At 35.6% G+C, this 20,328-nt stretch overlaps 1 protein-coding gene across 6 annotated transcripts; it reads right to left on the minus strand.

Annotated features, from left to right (window-relative positions):
* Positions 1 to 7,430: 7,430 nt before the first annotated feature.
* On the minus strand, positions 7,431 to 19,460 carry LOC18439211 (alpha/beta-Hydrolases superfamily protein). Of its 6 annotated transcripts, XR_016053924.1 has the most exons (8): positions 18,627 to 19,460; positions 12,214 to 12,293; positions 11,321 to 11,359; positions 11,155 to 11,225; positions 9,829 to 9,893; positions 9,623 to 9,712; positions 9,318 to 9,410; positions 7,431 to 8,168 (listed from the first exon to the last, which is right to left on the minus strand). XR_016053924.1 is itself a non-coding variant. In XM_006849383.4 (7 exons), exons 1-7 carry the CDS (start codon positions 18,749 to 18,751, stop codon positions 7,761 to 7,763), a joined length of 891 nt encoding a protein of 296 aa, XP_006849446.3. In that variant the 5' UTR covers positions 18,752 to 18,924; the 3' UTR covers positions 7,431 to 7,760. The 6 variants fall into 6 exon arrangements, 5 of the variants coding, with proteins under 5 accessions (XP_006849446.3, XP_088720674.1, XP_088720675.1 ...); XM_006849383.4 differs by lacking the exon at positions 12,214 to 12,293 and having other exon boundaries at positions 18,627 to 18,924; XM_088864548.1 differs by lacking the exon at positions 12,214 to 12,293 and having other exon boundaries at positions 18,617 to 18,924.
* Between the last annotated feature and the right edge of the window lie 868 nt (positions 19,461 to 20,328).

Raw genomic sequence — 20,328 nt, forward strand, 5'->3', positions numbered from 1 at the left:
GATCATTCCGATTAGTAAACAAGAAATGAAAATTGAAACACTACCGAAAAACTGTGATTGTGCGATGAAGTTTGGGTGGTGATGAGGGTAGGCGAAATCATTGTTCATTTTCGCCTATAAGCGTTTTGTAGTATCTTCCTATACATATATAGATATATATGTGTATGTGTGTGTTTGTATTATTTAAAGATTATAACTAAAATTAATTAAATATTATTTAAATATAAATATTATTAAAAATATTAAATATTATTAAAATAATAATACCATTTAATTCGGTTCCGCATGGACATAGAACCTACCCACCACGTCCAATTCTTGGACCCATACGGGGATCCGAGCTGTCAGGTCCTGAGTTGGGTTCGGGTCAATCGCCACCCCTAGACAAGTGCAACCTTACGTAGAAGGTTTGAACACCATGTTGACCAAACATACCAAGCTTGCATGCATATGTGTGGAAAAAATTGGAATACCAAACCAATAAAAATTTCAACCAAAAAATTAAGGCGTTGATTCATGACAAAAGTTTAAATGAGGTCCCTTACCGAAAATCCAACTTTGAGATGGATTTAATAATTGAAACATATTTTACATCACTTTAAAGGCATTTCTTAAATTCCATGATGCATTTTTGCTTTAGACCTATGATTTTAAAGACAAAAAATTACTGTAGATTTGATGATCTAGAATGACTAAAATGAAAGTTGATAAAATGCTCTAAAAACTATCACAAGGGACAGGGTTCGAATCCCTCTAAAAGACCATTTGCCTTTTTTTGTTTTTGTTTCCAAAAAAAATAATGCTCTAAAAATTAAGTTTGAGATAGTCTGTTTTAAATGTAAAAAATACCCATAGTTTTATATTCACTAAAGTGGTGGTAAAAATTATCAACTCGTAAAATTTTAGGTCCATCTCTAAAATCTATTTTGGAAGGAGGCCATACTTGAATAGGTGCATCAGCCCACTAAAGCCTCGTACGTGATTAAATAGGGTGCGGGTACCTGATAGTTTTATGGATCATTGCCTCTATAATGGACCATGCCCCCTACCTTATGCACCCATTTATTGGTAAAAGGGTATATTCAGTCTGCTCTATAATGTAGTTCCTCAAGAATTTTTCATTTTAAGAAGTATAAAATCAAACACCACGGTTCTATTCAAGATCGTATACATAGTTGACTAAATGCAAAATAGGCTAATATAGATAAAATGAGTGCGAAAATAAAACAAACACAAAAGACACATTACAATGATACATGATTTATATGGTTCACCGCGTAGGGCTACGTCTAGGACATTGGTAAATAAAAATCTACTCATAATGAATTTTATGCTTATAGGTTACAAGAGATAAAACTCTCTCTAAACACGGGTAAAAACTCTACAATCCTTATTTCTAATCCTGCTCTCCTAACCGATCAACTACCACTGATCAACCTCATATGTTCCACTAGAACTCTGCTATCAAAAATGTAACATTAAGAGCAACTGAGAGACTTTCTCTCTCTAAAAATAGAAGTTTAACTAACTCAAAACTCCATCGGCATACAACCATAACTCTAGAAAGCCATGTCTCTCTTAGATACCTATTTCCCTCTTGAGATCCCTCATGGCTCCCGAAGGAATTTGACCTAGAAGGGTGAGTATTATGTGTTCCTTACAGATCACTAGGGTCTTTTTACCTTGCTCTTCAACAATACACAATTCAATTTTACTCCAATTCAATAGGACAACCCTATTGTTACAATCTAGTTTGCTCAAGCTATTACCAAATCGCTACAATTTGGTGGCGTTTTTTTTTTTTTTTGCGAACAGGATAAAAAAGCGACCGACATGACCAAGTTGTGGTAGTGTTCTAGCACATGCGAAGGAAAGATAAAACGCACAGTTCCCATTGATGGTCCATCCAAAACAGCGCTTAAAATTAGAAGACGTTGCAAAATCAAGCTTTAGTGCCTTAGTTTTTATTTTTATTTTTATTTCTTTTGCCACCAATGATAATTTAAACTTTTTCGATCTATAACTAATATTAAGAAGCTCCCATATACAATATTGCAAAGCAATTCATCATCATCATCAAAGCTTTTTAACAAGTATTTGGGGTCATCTATATGAATCATGATATGTCATTTTGCTTTATCAAAGACCATACCCTGAATGAGATCATAAATCTCATATATTTTCTCACTACTTCCAACCATATCTTTTTGGGTTGCCCCTTTTTTAGCATCAACTTGAATCAACTTACACCTCCTAACAAATGTTGTACTGGGTCTATGCTACACATGGTCGGCCCACTTAAATCGGTTTTCTCTCATTTTATTGTCTATTGGAGCCACACCTAAATTCTCCTGAAGATATTCATTTTGAATTACATTCCTTTTTGTTTTGCCGTTCATCCATCTTAACATCTTCATATAAGCTACACTCATCTTATGGGTATGTTGTTCTTGACCGACCAACATTCTGCCCCATAAAGCAAAGTTGTCTCACTATTGTGCTATAGAACTTTCCTTTCAACGTTGTTGGTACACGAGATCATATAAAACTCTAGTTATATATCTCCACTTCACCCACCCAGCTCTAATTCTATGTGCGACATTTTTCTCAATCTCTCTATTTTCCTGGATTATCGGCCCAAGATATTAAAAGTGCGTTTTTTTTTATATTTCTTGCCCGTCAATCTTAACTGCTTCTTTGTCTCTACTCCTATTATTATTAAACTTACATTATATGGGGAGTGATTTCATGCAATGGTTGTATATTAATATAATGAAACAATTTTCAAAAACCATGTTAGGGACTTTTGTTTCATCCAATTTTGAAATATACTCTCTTTTCATTCTAATGAACAATCACAAAAAGTAAAAGTTGGAAAATAGAACCTAAAAAGTATTTTTTTAGTCCAATTAACATAGGCCATCCATTTTGATAAGATGGTTAGATCTATTCCTTAGAAGGAGTTTTTTATTTCCAAATTTTTTAGATGGCTTTATTATCATTAGATAAATAATGTTAAATAATAATAATTATAATAATAATAATAATAATAATAATAATAATTTTGAATTTGTAAAGGCTAAGATCTTGAAATTCTACAAATGAATGGTCTAGATTCGTTGTTGGAGGGGACTCATTTTGACCATATCTAGTGTTCAAATTGAAACTTTGTTTTTTTGGGATTGATTATTTAGATGAAGAGAGTGTTTATGCAAAATTTTGGGTCATACAAATACCACAAACATGGTTTTCTAGAAGTGTCGATGCTTGATACTATGATACAACTGTTGTATTAGATCACTGCTCTACATTATATGTACTTTGTTTTAATCTGCATGATTTTAAAACCTTCTGGTCCTAAATCCTTTTTTATAAAGCGTTTCCTACCTTCATCATCTTCAAAGCTTCTTTTATTTTCAATTTTCTAATCATACAAATGTATCTATGATCTCCTCCCTCATTTATGTCAACAATTCGTTTAATCATTGTATTCCCATTGTATTCGTCATTTAGTAGTTGATCTCTTCATTCTTTACCAGACTATTTGATCCTCACTTTTAATGCATTTATATCCTTAAATTTTTTCTCTCATTTTTTCTAATTTAAAAATATATTTTTCACTTTTTTTTATTCCTAATTCACTATATAGATTATTATATGCCTTAAGTTTAGCCTTACTATTTGTTTAGCATTTTTCTTAGTGTTTTTATAGTCTTCTGAATTTTGACCATTTCTATTATATATTCTCAAGTTTTATAACATGATCATTTTTTGCTAATGGCACCTTGAACATCATCAATACCCCAAAGCAGCTAAAGATGCCAAAAGATATTCTTCTCCCACATGAGTAGAATGTTCATTTACTCCATCGAATAAAGCCTCGCCTAGAATTAATTTTAGGACCTCAAGTTTTGGGGATGTAAACGTTTCATCCCATAGATTAACCTTAATGATAAAAAATTATGAACTATACCCTCTATGCACTTAAAAAAATAATGTCTCAAGATTGAATAGAGATTATTCAATTTTTAGATGTCAAGATCACAATGTTAGAAAACTCAAACTTCACCTGTTTTTGCTTGACTATAATCGTCTATTTTTATGTGCTTCCCAAAATTTCAAATTGAAAACATCCTTCCAAATAGGTCTTCAGACCAAGGGAGTAGAAGCAATTTATACTCCCGAATACATGTCCATTAAAGACCTTTTCAATCTGTATCTTACATGTTGGCCGGTAGTATTTCCTTTATATTCCTTTTACGGGTAAACAACATAAACCACATTAGACTGAGTTCGATCAACATGCTCTCTTTTGATATTTTATCATCTTAAGTTATTGAAATTTGGAAATTTATCGATGTATAGATAACTTATCAATTGTGTAATACTTTACCTATTTTCATCTATTCCATCTCATGATTTTGATGGGCTTTTCAAAATAAAATAAGAAATGGTTAAAATGTTATCTCATGATTTTGATGGGCTTTTCAAAATAACATAAGAAATGGTTAAAATGTTAAATAGTTCATCTTTTAAGTTCATACTGATAAATTTTTCCTTTAATAGTAGAAAATTAAAACACTATAGTTAGGGGTTGTAAACTGTGAGACCATTTATCTTTGTTACAAGGAGGTCACAATTTGCTATTAACCATTAGGTATCAAATTTTTCTTTTCATACTTTGAATCTAGTCAATGATACACTCACAACCATCCAATTTAAAATCTGATGGACAAGAATGATTGTGGCTCCTTATTCTAAAAGTAAATGGGCTCTTTGCATATTTTTCCTTACAATTACGTGCTAGAAAAGAGAAAACTTTATTATAATTGCATAAGGGTCAGGTGTGCATTTTCTTAAATGGGATCCAAACCTTAGGTGTTGTTTTGTAACTATGTGCCCCAGGCATGGAGCTGATATAACGATAATATTGTATACTATGATATCATTTATCTTGGTTACAATGAGGACAATAATTAAGGTCAAGTTAAGAGGCCACTCTTAAGAAATAATAAAAAAACTTAATTTCACGAGAATGGGGCTGAGGTCATGATGCCAGTACAAACCCAGTTAAAGGTAACGGTTTCCATTATTACTGATACTTAAAAAAAAAAAAAAAAAAAAAAACTCAATTTCAATTTGAAGAAACTCAGAGTAAACTCAAGTCACACACTAATCATGGTTTATAGATGAAAACATCAGATTTGAAAATGTTTTCACTAGAAATATTTTACTGTGTTATCACATAAAATAGCATGACAGAGTGGTAGGAGGGGAGTGTTGTCACATAAAATAGCATCGATAGTTTTTCTTTCCTTTTTTTTTTTTGTCTTTATGGGGGGGGGGGGGGGGATGTATTTGTGAAGTTTCAAGATCTGGAGGGCAGGGGCCTGGATTTCAGGCTAACTTTGATAGCATGCATCTGTACATTTCATAAAGCATCTAACAAAATGAGGTATATGTGATGCCTCAAAGTTGCAGGGACAAATAGTATTACCAAATCCAAAAGATGTTATACTCCCTCAGCGGCAGTCTGTCTCTTTACTCCCTCTTGTAAAATGCCCCCTAGAATCAATTCTAGTAACCCAATTTTTGGGATGTAAGATCTTCAATCATAGATTACCCTTAATAAAAAGAATTTCTTAATTCACTTAAAAAACAGACAGTGTCTCAAAGATTGAATAGAGGCCGTCCAATTAAGAGCCTGAGATCTAAGTGTTAGAGAACTAAAAATTCAATTTTTTTTTTTTTTAAAATAATCATTTAGCCATCCTTAGGTGGTTCTCAAAATTGTAGATTGAAAAAACATCCCAAGTAGGTCCGATGGAGTAGATATACATTATGTCCATCATGAGTATAATATATGCGCTCATAAAAGGATTCTATGATCCTAAATTACTAAAGACTAACCCCCAGTACTTGACACTAGTTTGGCAGCAAAATGCTTTTAAGTCAATCTGCAATTCTACTTCAAAAAATGCACTTTGCAGCTGGTGTGAAAAGCTTATATTTTCGTTCTCAAGAACACTAAACTTTACTTTGATGGCAACTAGTCGATGAAATCCAGAGGTGGCTAGATAGGGGGTGCTCGAAGAGATCGTGAAGGTAACTTAATTATGGACATTTCAGGACCTTTGGCTAACTGCTCTGTGAATGAGGCAGAGTGCTGAGTGATTCTAGTTCGAGTTGGAAGCAAAAATCGATGAAGAATTTTCAAGAAATGCTAACAACTTGGTCCTCTGTTATTTGAATAAATGCTATCGACTTGGTCACTGGTAACTGACGACGTCAATAGACTCTTCAACCAATCATCTATGAGATAAGAGACACTCGAATCGTAAAGGAGGTACTGTTCAAATATATGCAGAAAAACTCTGAACAGTGGACTTCTAAGGCAATGAGGGAATACAAAGATTTTTTTTCACAATCACAATGTTCTAAATGCTATAGCTTCGACCCTTTAGGGGAGGACAATGTTGTGAAATTCCCAATTAATTGTGAATCAATTTTGTAGGTATAAACATTATCCAAAAAGAGAATTAGTTTGTTCTTTTGTCGAGCATCCATTGATTTCAATACCAGTCTTACCACACGGTTGAGGGACAGTAATGCCATCAAATACATATTGCAAAGACTCTTCGAGCATGAGCTCTTTGTATACAGTGTGGTAGCCTCAAGGATCCTCAAGTGGTTGGTCTGCCATGACCTAACACTATCAAGCCAACATAAAGAATGCCACTATTTATCCGTTTTACAATTGATATGGAAAGAGACCAGCCACAAGCATTTCATTTCAAAAACATGAACAAGAAACATAATTGCGTTAACAATACTCACTGGCACCTGCCCTAAGACTGAAGGGTTTGTTATTGAAATGCAACAGCTCAGGATTTTAAGGGCCCCCTCGTAAAACTAAATAAAAACTCAATTATCATGGGAAAAGAAAAGAAGATAATCTAGATCACCCAATCGAGTACCATGGCTGGAAGGGCAGATTGAATATGACCGATCTTGAGTCTTACAGCTGGCAATGCATGTTCGTATTTTGTTTAAGCATTCTAAAGTCTGATCAATCACAAAAATCAGGTGCGCCCATCTTGCCTAAGTGCAAACGAAAAAGTAGAAAATACACCATCTGCCAGAATATGCCTACCATGTATTTTGTATCTAGGTCCCCCATCATCTCGCAAATCTGAGCTGTCTAACCTATGTTATTCCATGCCACACCTGCGTCGGGGCTCACGATATCCCGATCCAATTCTCTTTGGAGAATTAGATGGTTTGCGCAAACCTTACACTGTAATGTCGATGTAAGTGCCCCAACTACTTCTTTTGAATGCTAATTGTGGCCCGATAAAAACGGAACTCAAGATATCACAATGTAGCACCCACCTATTCCTAAACCTCCATGGTGAGAACAAGCAAATAAGTTACACAAAGTAAATTAAATTAGTTATATAGTCAAACATTCCCTTATAATAATATATCCAAAAGGTTCATCGCCCCAATAAAAGACCACACCCTTTTAGAACCAATGGGGCCATTGCATTCACTCGTTAGAAACACCCCCACTCAAAACCTTAAATAAGTTCACAAACAAGTTGCCCTCCTGCAAAAAGGGGTCATACTGATCTGAAACAATTTGCCAAGTGGAATTTCTTGATGACTTCCCAGTGGCAAAATATGATAAGGTGCCAAGTCATCATAGTGTCCATTGTCTCCCTGTTTCTACCTTTTTCTTTTCTTTCCTCCTTTCCACTCTAAGGCTTTAATCTAGAATTCATCCAATCAATTATATCCTTGGTGATTTCATCTCTTTCAGGTTCAAATAGCAAATCATGAAGAAATCCTTCGTAAAGTTTGATGGATTTGACAGTAGAGGAAGCTTCCTCGTACAATTCTCGGGACGCTTCTGGGTCCGTCACTGTGTCAGCCGTACCATGGAGTACAAAAAATGGAACCCTAATTTTTCTTAGGTTCTGTTGTAAATACGATGATATGCGCAGTATTTCAGTGCCAGTCCTAACTCTTATTGAGCCAGTATAAACTAATGGGTCTGAATACTTAGCTACAAGAGCTTCAGGGTCACGGGAGACAGGGAGTCCTTGCTTGTTAGCAGCGCTGAACTGGTACTTTGGCACCAGAAATGAGAAGATTGGCGCAATTATCTGTCATCAAGAAGGAAAACGTAAGTCCTGCATAAAAGTGCAAGCATGTATTCATGAATGTGTATAAGTATGAAAATGTTTATTCAAGAATATAAGATTTAGGCATACGTGCATCTATACAGATGATATACATATGCGTGATGGACGTGCATGTACACATGTCTATGTGTCTTTGTGTATATCAGGGTGTACAAGAATGTCTGTGTATATCCATACACACGGTTCAAAAAGAAATGGTGACCCAAGATTCCCAAGTCGACAAGCCTTGAAACATGACAGAGAGAGAACTACGGGCAAGATGCTCCCAATTTTCACAAGAACCAGGTGAGTCTTAAAAGAGTAAACCCAGAAACATGACTCTGTTTTTTTTTTTTTTTGAATTGTTCCTACAAAACGTGCGCGTATCAAGACATTGTTGTAGATGCATGTGTAGCATTTTATGGGTACTGCACGAGCAACATTTGGCAATGTAACTACAAAGGAAAACTGCATACACAGATTGGAAAGTATATCCTACGAATAAGACGAGTGAAGATGAACTAGGTGAGTGTCTTATTTAAGGGAACGGACAGTTTATGTGCCACTGATGTACCCTTGGTGTATGGTATACTTTCCCTCAAGGTTTGAAAACTCATCTCGAGCTCTGGACTTGGGCCCCTGCACAAACTGAGTTTTTCAGGCGAGTCCAAGTAGTATAGGGGCCCAAAAGGGCTGAAAATCACTACAAATATATAATTCCAATATGAAAACTATATAAAAGAGAGGATTTAGTATAAATTGATTTATAGCCAGAAACATTTTAGAAAATACAATAAAAGAGGCAATATGAAAATAGGGGATATCAAAATAAATCCAATAAATCATCATCAGAAACATCATTAAAAAAATATTTATATATATTTCCACAAAAAATATATAATTGTTGTATGGTTTGTGATTTTTAATTTTTTTTCCGAGTTTGTACCCGAGTACTTGAGTCCCCAAGGCAAAGTTTGAGTGGACTTGGCTGAGTTTACAAACATAGATTTCCCCACATAGATAGCTAGATATGTGAGACATTTATACATGTGTACTTTATGCATATATGATCAGGTATCTGTGTTGGGAACATAAATTGATGAATATAACATTAAAAAAAAAATTCTTTACCCCAAAAATAGGATGAGAAGGCTGAACTCTTATCGCAGGAGATGTCAATATCACTGCTTCTACAAGGCCTTCAATGTTTGGGTCCAATACTGCCTTCACACGTTCATAGAGACAGAACATTCAAAATAAATATATATACTCATAGAAACACAGAAGTTTCTCATAAATGGATAATAGATCATGGACGCTTGAAAACCAACCATCACTCAAAGTTCAAATTTCAAATTGGGAAAGTATACCAGACTAGGTTCATGGACGTAGGACGGTATGCTTTCACTTTCCAATTAGCACAACATATATCTTACCTTCAAAACTATGGCTGCACCAGTTGAATGGCCAAAGCAGAAGCAAGGAAGCCCAGGATTTTCAGCCAGTATGCTCAATAGATAACCTTTCTGCACATTAAAGAATGCCAAATCATCAGTGAAAATACGAAGACAATGTTGGGTCATTTGCATTTGGTTTCTTTCAAAAATATTCAATTGTGTGAAGAGATAATGCCACTGCATACCATGTCGGTAACAGCATAATCTAGGGATGGAACATATCCATGCAGCCCATCACTTCCACCATGTCCTATGCAACAGCAAAGAAACCAAAATAATTCAATACATCAATTGCAAAAAAGAGTAAGAGAAAGAAGCAACATCCAGTAAGGCAAAAAAAAAAAAAAAACAGAAGTCAGAAATTGAAATTGGCATTCATCACAGCCAGAACTAATAGTAATTAGGTAATGAAGTACCTACACCGCTAATCCCTTGCAAAACCAAGAGTATAGATGTAAAATCTTCTTTAACTAGGCTGCATCACCAGCCATCTTCATATCATATTTGACAAGTTGCAACCAATTTTTAGAAGGAAAAGCATCCCATTATCCAATGAATCATGGTATGGCATACCTTAAACGCAAATGGGCACCACCGTCCATTTGGAGATTAACCATTTGCATGGGGATGCGGTGGGTTTATATATATATATATTGTTGTTTTTAGATTTTATGTGTAGGGTTATTTTTTTCATTTGTTCCTTGTAGAGATCTAAGGGCCAAATTAGGACGTTTTCTATAGTAGTTAGTTAAGATGTATTTTGTTGTAGACAAGGGAAACCTAGTTTTAGGCTATTTTGTTGACTTAGAGATTTTGTTAGGAAGAAATTAATGTGAGATTGGGAAAGGGGAGATATACTAAGATTAGGAGAGGGAAAAATGTGGGGTAAAGAGAGAAAGGACGTGGGGAGAGAATATTTTTGGGGTTTTATTTTATTTTATTCTCCTTTTTTTTAGTTTGTATTTAAAAGGGAAACATATCCTTGTTATAGAAGATGGTGAATGGAGTAAAAGTAAGAGTTTTATTTGATCTTGTGAAGATACCTTTGGGGTGGACTCTTTTACAGAACCTAAGAGGGTATAATCTCATATCTTTAATTTTTTAATTTTTTTATTTAATATTGTTCTCCCTCCATCACAAGGCATGTTGGGACATTCACCCAGGTATAAGTTATCTCCAATATACATCATCATGTCAAATGGTGGATTAGCCCTCTGGAGAACTGTAAGACATACTCCTTGGATTTATGGCAAATTGCAATGCCAATGCCTCTTTCTTATTAAATCGAACATCAGGTTAAAAGGAAAAGACCACTGACAAATGTATTGATAATTGCATACTAGAGGAAAGACAAAAACAATTCCCAAAGCCAAACTGAATTCAGAAATTCAGTGAAATTTGACATATCTTTGACATACAGGTGCATTGAGGATCCACACATACATTACTAACCCTTCAGATTAATGGAGCTGCATAGAATAAAGACTTAAAATAGTTGGAGACTAACATACCAATCCAATCCATCCCATACACTTTGTAACCATTGGCATTCAATTCTTTCGCAAAACGGTCGTACCGTCCACTGCATTCACAACACCAATATCATATATAGCCTCAAGTTGAATAATAAAATCACTCTGACTTGCCAAAGCATCAGTCACTGAATCAGATGGTTACCTATGCTCATTTAGTCCATGCAGAAGAAGTACCAGTCCCCTGAGGAAATAAAAAAGGAAAGAGAGTTATTTGTTTTTGCCAAATAACACTAATGGAAAATTGGATTATTTTCCAACGAAATCAATAACTAGAATGAGGAAAAGCAATTGGATATTTTCACTTCCTATCACTTTTGCCTAGAGAAAGTCCCATGACTTCAGATTCTATATACAAATCCAAAGAAAAAATGCATACTGACAAAATGTGGGAGGGGATGAAACATTTTGATCCTTAAGTGTCCCAGAATCAAAGAACAAAGGAGTGGATTCTCGTGCTTTCACTACATGCAGTTTAAACACATTTTCTAAATATATACATTTGATTGCCTATCAACACAAACATTTGAAATCCTGAACTATAATGAATTGGAAGTTACCAATATTTGAAAGGACAGAATCTCTGCTAATATTCAATATCACAAAACAACTCTAAGGCACATAGTTCATATTTATATTTGAAGAATTCAAATATTTATTTATATGACCCTCAACACAAATGTGAATAAAGGTCACACTATCACAAAGCTGCAGAGATTTAGCTAGATAAAAATAGTTTAATTCAGAAAATAGGAACTTTTATGTGAAGGTATAGATGGAATTACAGAATAGATGTGCAAAGCCTCATGACAAGCATTTATTTTTTTAGATCCTTCGGCATATATGAAAAGTAAATCTTCGAACTATAAGATACACAAGAAAAATGCTAATGGAGTACCATAGCTATTTCAATGTTTTCTGAGGGCAAAGGTAAAGGCTCTAAGTAACCAGACTAACATTGGCGATACACAACATTCTAAAACTACTTTGAAATGTGCAAATTGTAATTGTTCAGGGACGGATGGATGCTGCACCCACCCCTAGATGAGGAAGGATAACCCCTTGGCAAGTCATGAGTCTCCTCATGGATTGCATCATTAAGTATCCTCAAAGCAAACCTGTATCATGTATTCAAAACCACTCTTTTGAAATTCAGATAAACAAAAAACATTAAAGAACAAACCAATTAAACAATATTATAAGAAAAAATGCAAACTTAACAGCTAAAGCTCCAAAAACATGTCAATGTCAAAAATTGGCAAAGAACAATGAATAGAATAAGTAGAAGCTAATTTGGCATTCCACCTATTTCAAAGAATCTTACAGGTGAAATTTGTAGAAAAGAGAACTGCATTGACATCAATTCAACCTATAACAGGACTCAAGTCAATGAACATGTGGATTCAAAGTCAATGCAAACTAATTGTTTTTAGAACCCTAATATGCTCAATTTGTTTTGTATATTATTGTCCCAAACAAATCTCTCCCTTCCTCTCACAAATAAATGTGGAAAGTATTCCATAGGCCGTGTACCTACACTGTAGCCTTTTTCTGAAGGAGCTAAGGGGGATAGGTTTGACCCCAACACTCCCAAATCACCATTATTGATCTCTGTGACTGACCTTAAAGCGGAAATTGATTAGAACTCAAAAAATGCTCCATCTCAGTTTCCACTCCAAGGACAACTCTGGAGCATGCATTTTTCAGACAGTTAAGACCTTGGGTTCTAAGAGCATAAAATATTTTTCTTTTTTTCCTTTCTTCATGGAAATTGATCACAAGGTTAATCAAACATGTTTTGAATAGCCATTTGGCATTTTGGCCTATATTCCAGTGATATGCCATTTGGTCCATGTAATCTTTTTCCATATATATATACATATATATGAGTTTTTCTTTTTCTTGGTCCAGATGTGTTAAGTAGATTATAAATGCTCCTAAGTAACTACTATATCAGGCTTATTGAATATCACATGTTTTTTTCATGATAAAATTAGTTCCCCATAAATACTTTGATATAATCCCAAGAAGTTGAAAGCATGGCAGTTTTTTGGGTTCTCTGTTATTAATGCGGTATAAATTTATAGTTAACATCAGAACCAACTCATCGTCATCATCCAAAACTTATCCCTATTATTTGGGGTCGGCTTAACATCAGAATCAAATCAAAGATGAAAAACCATGAATATTTTATTACTAGATATTAGGTGACTTTAAGGTTGTATTTAAATTTCAGATACATACATAAAAAATGCCTATTAACTACTTATCTAAACAGGAGGAGACAATGCATTAAAGTCAAAGATAAAAATGAGTAGATCACTCCAATTGATAAGTTACCCGGAAAGGAATAAACACAACGTTTTATTAGATTTAAGCTTAGAACATGCGAGGACCTATGCCAAGGTTTGAGCATGATTCCCTGCAACAGACATTGTTCCCTTGTATGACCAATTCCTCATGAAATTGATTTTCTTTTTACATATCATAGGGGTGGCAATGGGTTGGTATGGGTGGGATCCGGCTGGACCTAGACCTGGACCCGGACCCAGACCCAGACCCAAACCCGAATGTATTTGGGTTCGGGTTTTCAACCCGGACCCAACTCTTCGGGTCCAAAAGTTTGACCTATACCCGTACCTGTCAGGTCCCGGGTCTGGTTAGGTCCATTACCACCCTCACTATGAGCTTCCTTTTTTGTAGCCTACAATGGTGAAAAACAGAGTACTAATTTTTTAGGGGTAGGCGATTAGAGAGAAAGAGAGAGACATTTGAGATCCAGAGAGAAAGCTACATCTCCAAGAATCTAAGAGAGGGAATTGCAAAGAGGGAGGATGGCGATGGGGTTTGGCCGTTTGGGGAACCAGGGGAAGACGAAAAGTATTGAAACGATTTTAGGGTTGGGAGTTTGGCCTTTGGGTAAACAAAAAATTCAAATTCGGGTACCCACCGGGTCGGGTATAGCAGGACCCATACCCGGACCCGGGACTATCCGAGTATCCTTTATTGGACCCAGACCCTACCTGCTCCAAAACTTGGACCCATACCCGGACCCGTGTCGGGTATACCTGGCGGGTATGGGTCAGGCATGGGTCGGGTCCGGGTCCATTGCCACCTAACATATCATAAGTATCAAATCATGAATTTCCAAAAAGGTGAACTCCATGAAAAACTTTTGCCCATGATAATGATCTTCTAATTTGGAATAATTGAAATTCACCTTTTGCCTTGTTCAAATAAAAACATTACTTCATATAACATAATATATTAACTCACTGTATTAAACTCCACGTAAAATCCATTACATTCCTGATAAAAAGAGCTTAACCCATAATACTACAACAAAATCCTGTTAGATAATAAACCGATAACAATGTTCATTACTAAGATTTTAACATGAATCAAAGGGCAATAAATTGGAACCGATGGCACCGACTTGCCTTGGTTACCTACCCCAATAATTATAACTTAAATATACTTCAATTTTTCCAAGGTTTGAGCATGATTCTGTACAACAGACATTGTTTCCTTGTATGAACAATTCCTCAAGATATTGATTTTCTTTTTACATATCATAAGTATCAAATAATGAATTTTCAAAAAGGAGAACTCCATGGAAAAATTATGCCCATGATAATGACCTTCTAATTTGGAATAATTGAAATTCACCTTTGTCCTTGTTCAAATGAAAAGATTACTTCATATAACATAATAGATTAACTCACTATATTAAACTCCGCGTATAATCCATTACATTCCTGATAAAAAGAGCTTAACCCATAACACCACAACAAAATCCTGTTAGATAATAAACCAATAACAATGTTCATTACTAAGATTTTAACATGATTCAAAGGGCCATAAATTGGAACCGATGGCACCATCTTGCCTTGGTTACCTACCCCACTAATTATAACTTAAATATACTTCAATGTTTCCAAGGTTTGAGCATGATTCTGTACAACAGACATTGTTTCCTTGTAGGACCAATTCCTCAAGATATTGATTTTCTTTTTACATATCATAAGTATCAAATAATGAATTTTCAAAAAGGAGAACTCCATGGAAAAATTATGCCCATGATAATGACCTTCTAATTTGGAATAATTGAAATTCACCTTTGGCCTTGTTCAAATGAAAAGATTACTTCATATAACATAATATATTAACTCACTATATTAAACTCCACGTATAATCCATTACATTCCTGATAAAAAGAGCTTAACCCATAATACCACAACAAAATCCTGTTAGATAAAAAACCAATAACAATGTTCATTACTAAGATTTTAACATGATTCAAAGGGCCATAAATTGGAACCGATGGCACCAACTTGCCTTGGTTACCTACCCCACTAATTATAACTTAAATACACTTCAATTTTTTGTTCATTACTAAGATTTTAACATGAATCGAAGGGCAATAAATTGGAATCGATGGCACCAACTTGGCTTGGTTACCTACCCCGCTAATTATAACTTAAATATACTTCAATTTTTTGGTGTAAAATTTCTTCAAGACGTCATATTTCTTAGATATGATCAAAAACTTGTCCGAGATGGGTATGTGTGTGCGATTGCATCAGCTGGAGGAGAGCCACGGCCTACATTATGTTATTTATGAGATAAGGTAACCCGAGGCAGGAAACTCGTACTAAAAAGAGTTTCATTGTGAAGCATTTTAAAAACTTGCTTCAGCCTTTTGTAAACATTTTAATCACTTTTTTAGTTAATTTTATTTTCCAACCATCAGTTAAGAGATGGATTAACCACTAATGAGAATGAAATACAAAAGTAAACCACCAAAAAGAAAGGCAACACAGAACAACATAAGCTGGTTCGATAAAATCCATATAAAACTTAGCAGTTCATCACTAGAGACGGATATAGCACATACAAGGAATATACTGACAGATTGGTAACGAAATAAGAGGCCATCTGTCCATGAGGAGGAGCCCCAAAATATAATAATAATTTTCCTAGGGTGCCGCTCTCCCTCGAGGTGCACGTTACTGCCATTGTTCTGAAAACCCAACAAAGTGGCAGCTTTTGTCTCACACTCTTTTGATCTTTTCAATATGAGAATATTCACGCCCTGTGATCTTTTTCCTGCATTCCTAGTAAGGGCACATACTATCTGCGAGCCATTAAATATGGAAAAGAATGGAATTATTGCTTATATTCCCTGATGCAATACAGCCAAACTTCTTAGCAGACAACAATAGGTCTTGGGAAATTAACCTTCAATTATTGGGTCCACTACCCTATACATTAAAAATTCAAGCATAAATAAACTAAGGGACCAGCCAATTAATTATTCTTGAATTCAGAAGTTCAGAAGAAAATAGGAACAAACAATTTAAATTCAAATGTGGGAAAGGGGCTGGATCGAGGTGGCGGCACCCCCACACCTAGTTATAATTCAAATGTGTTTTCATTCCCGCTGGCCCCACCCGACGGACCCTTCAAAATAACTAACTCTTAAACTATTTGAAAAATCAGGTAGCTTCATGTCTTCCCCACCTAATTACCCAAAAAAAAAAAAAAAATATTCAAATGTGTTTGCAAACCTATTGCTTTTGAATGGGTGTGGGATTTCTAATTTGTTCGGATTTCATGAGGAAGAGCAAAGAAAGTCCCCATCTTTTAGAAATGGCTACTATATCCCCATATCCAAACGCCTATTAGGGATCTCGTTACAATGAGCACGCTAAATTATTCCAAATAAAGAACGGGAAGATTTTAAAAAACATATCATGACCCCCTATATATTGTACTAAATGATTTCTGGGAATTTATCAAAATGCCATACATGTACTCTGATAAATTTTAAACCCTAATTTGATGTGTGGTTTGATGCGATATTTGAAACTCGATCAAAAGAACATGGACCACTTGAAATTAGATCATGAAATATGAGAATGATAAAAAGGTAAAATTTTAAGGTGAAGTTTGATAAATTTCCCATGATTTACATTCAGGCTACAACCTACAACATGACTACTATAACCATACGTAGAGAGACATGATTATGAAGGAAGAACTATTTTGCCATTTGCAATTGCGTCTATGAGATTGCAGGGTTTCAGTCTAAGGAGTTGCATATTGTAAGAATACCATTTATTGTACCAGGTCCCAATCACCTTTTAGACATTAGATGTAAACCGCTTGGGTGTCCCAGGCCGATTATACATCAATAACATTTGTTAAAAAATTTCGGAAAGTAAATAATGGTTTTATATACGTACTAAGAATTTTCCAAAATGCATCTAAAAATTAGGTCACGAAGTGGAGACGCATATGTACCTAGGAGTCCTAGAACTCATAAAAGCCAGGGGCCATCATGAAATACTATCCTGCCCTTCAATTTTCATGGGAAAAGTTTACATAGAACCGAGGTTCTAAACAATCAAGTTTGAGCTTACTTAAAAACTTTCAAAGAGGTTGTTTTGATGTTCAAATATCTTCAAATTGATCATCTCGAAAAAAATAAAATTCAAGTTTTGAAAATAATATAATTTTAAACTCATTTTTGGACCGTCAATTTTCAAAATTTTGACGTTCTCATATTTTTGAAGTTTTAAACGTCATAAATAAAAATAAAAATATAATTTAAGGTTATCACCAAAGATTTTCAATATTAAAAATACATTTCTCGATACTATTTAAAGTAGGCTCTAATTTGATTGTTTAGAGCCTGGTCGCACTCAATTTTCATACCTCTTGCTTTATCCAGCAAAGTGGCACCTTGTCGTTTCCACGTGTCGGATACGGATTGCTTACGCAGTAGCAAGAGCTACCTCTTCTAAACACGTGCCCCGCGACTCGACGTCACGCCCACACGCACCGCGACTCTCTTGAAAGATCAGTAATGGAATCCAGACATCTATTAATCGACGGGCCAGATTTCAAGAACCAAGTCCCTCGCGAAATCTCAGCCGTGCACTAGCTAAAGAACTAAAATCGGGACCGTTCATCCGAAGAACGGTTTACTCTGTGCCCCATGTCCGAATTAACCGTTCAAAACCACCATGATAAACCAGAGCAGTTTGTATACAAAGCAAACCGTCGAAACTCTGTGTTACAGAGAGAAAACCCTAAAACGTACGCTAATGGGAGAATCAAGGTGAACCAGAGCAATACAAAAGTCACAGAGATGAACAAAAAAAATGAGACGGAGAAATGTAAGCACAGAAAAACACCTAGAGCTACATATTAAAGAAAAAATGAATTGAATCACAAAACAATAGATAGAATCAATGAATGTGGTGGAGAAAAAGTTCGTAATTACACAGTGGATTAATCTAGCTATAGATATAGAACAAATCCTAAGAGTAAATATTCCAGAGGCAAAATTCATTAAGAATCAGAGAGCTGGTAATATAAACAATATAAACAGGTGATAAAAAGAAACAAATGGTTGAAAAAAGGGAAGAATTACCCAAACTCACTTTATCTCCAGGCCAATTGGCATCCACCACCTCGTGAAAAGAGTATCCCCTCTCATTGTATCAAATATAGAGAAACCCCTCTCTGTTTCCCCGTCACAAGATTCAGCAAACTGCCTTATAGCCATTGATCGCCGAATTCCAGCTTCTTTCACTTTTTCTGGCAAATTAGTGGCGGGGATCTTCTCCTCCTTTGATTTTTCCGGAGATCCTTTGCCGGAAAAGCACCTCGCCTCTGGTCTTCGCCTAAAGGGAAGCAAAAGTAACAGCAAAAGGCCATTTAAGAGCAAAGCAAGGCTCCGTAATGCCCTCAATGAGATTAGGGCACTGACCCGAGTGCTCGCTCCAGAGGTTAGGAGGAGAGGAGAAGAGAGGACTGGTTTTGAGTCCATTTTTTCCGGGGACAAAACCGGGTTAAATTTCAGTTTTTTGACCGGAAAACTGCTCCTTTTTCTTTTCCGGCTAACTTTCACGGCATTGAATGTGACATTAGGGACGGTAATGGGACCTGATCTAAAGCAGATCATAAAAAATAGCTAAAAATGTCTCTAATGACAAAAAAAAAATTGCCTGCCGTGCTAACTACTAAAGGGAGGTTTCAGATTTTTGAAATGGCGAAAATCAAAGATTTTTGTCTTACGTAGCTCTAAAAATGGCCAAAATTTTCTAGCTTCTGCATATAATTTGGCCTTGGATAACGAAAATGCAGGAGAAACTAAGAGAATGAGCTGAAGAAAAATGTATGGTGATTTCAAAAGGCGAAAAATTTAGCTCCTGCTAAAATAAGAAAAAGAATTCAGCTTCTGCTAAAATCAAATGGATGATATTTTAGAGCTTCGTCCCGTGAAAAATGGAGTCCTTCGCCAAAATTCTAGGGTTTCTTCCTTCGAGAAATACACAGAGTGACAATTTCGTGGCTAAATTTGAAGAATGGAGCTGCCAAAAATGGCGACGTCCCATTAAAGGCCGATTGTAGGTTCCTCTATTTTGGACAACGCAGAAGGTTTCGTCCCGTCTGGAACAACAATGGACGGATCTAAATTCGACACGTGTCTGGCGAGGATTAAGCCTAATTGATATACACAAGTGTGACACATTCGAGCGCGCTTTAGAAAAGGTCTATGCGCGGCGCCTCGGGCCATAAGTTTGCGTGGGACATGTCCTGGTGAATTGTTTAAATTCCATCGAAGTACTTACATTGCACGATGACGACGAAAACAAATTCATGGCGCGACCACGGTTTAGAAATGCCGATTCGGATTGGAGCCGGTGGGCTTCGGCTGAGGTCGTTTCGGTTGGAGTTTGTTAGAACAGGCCCACTTTTTATTTTTATTTTTCTTTGTTCACCAACTTTTTCTGATTTTTTATTTTTTTTTAGAGAAAAAAAACGGTAAGGGATTTGGGAAATATTTCTTGTGAGGGAAGGAATTTTTTGTTACATTACTCGATCGAATCATCGATCAAGACCGTTAATTGGACAAACTGGACAAGTTTTCTGCGTAGACAATCTAAGTCACCGACCTGTTTTTTAAACCTTGGGCGTTATCATAGTTTAAAAGAATGATGGTCTAAATCAAAATTATTGAATCTAGATCGCTAATTGGTGAGACAGGTCCAGTTCCCACCAAATATCGAGAACCAGCAATTCCCACTTGAGAAACAGTAATAATTTTGTTACAACCACCCAATTAAAGGTGGTTCCGTC

This window comes from Amborella trichopoda, chromosome 4 (assembly GCF_054954075.1).
Source record: "Amborella trichopoda isolate Santa Cruz 75 chromosome 4, AtrichopodaSantaCruz75HAP2 v2.0, whole genome shotgun sequence".
In the NCBI taxonomy this organism is placed as follows: domain Eukaryota; kingdom Viridiplantae; phylum Streptophyta; class Magnoliopsida; order Amborellales; family Amborellaceae; genus Amborella; species Amborella trichopoda.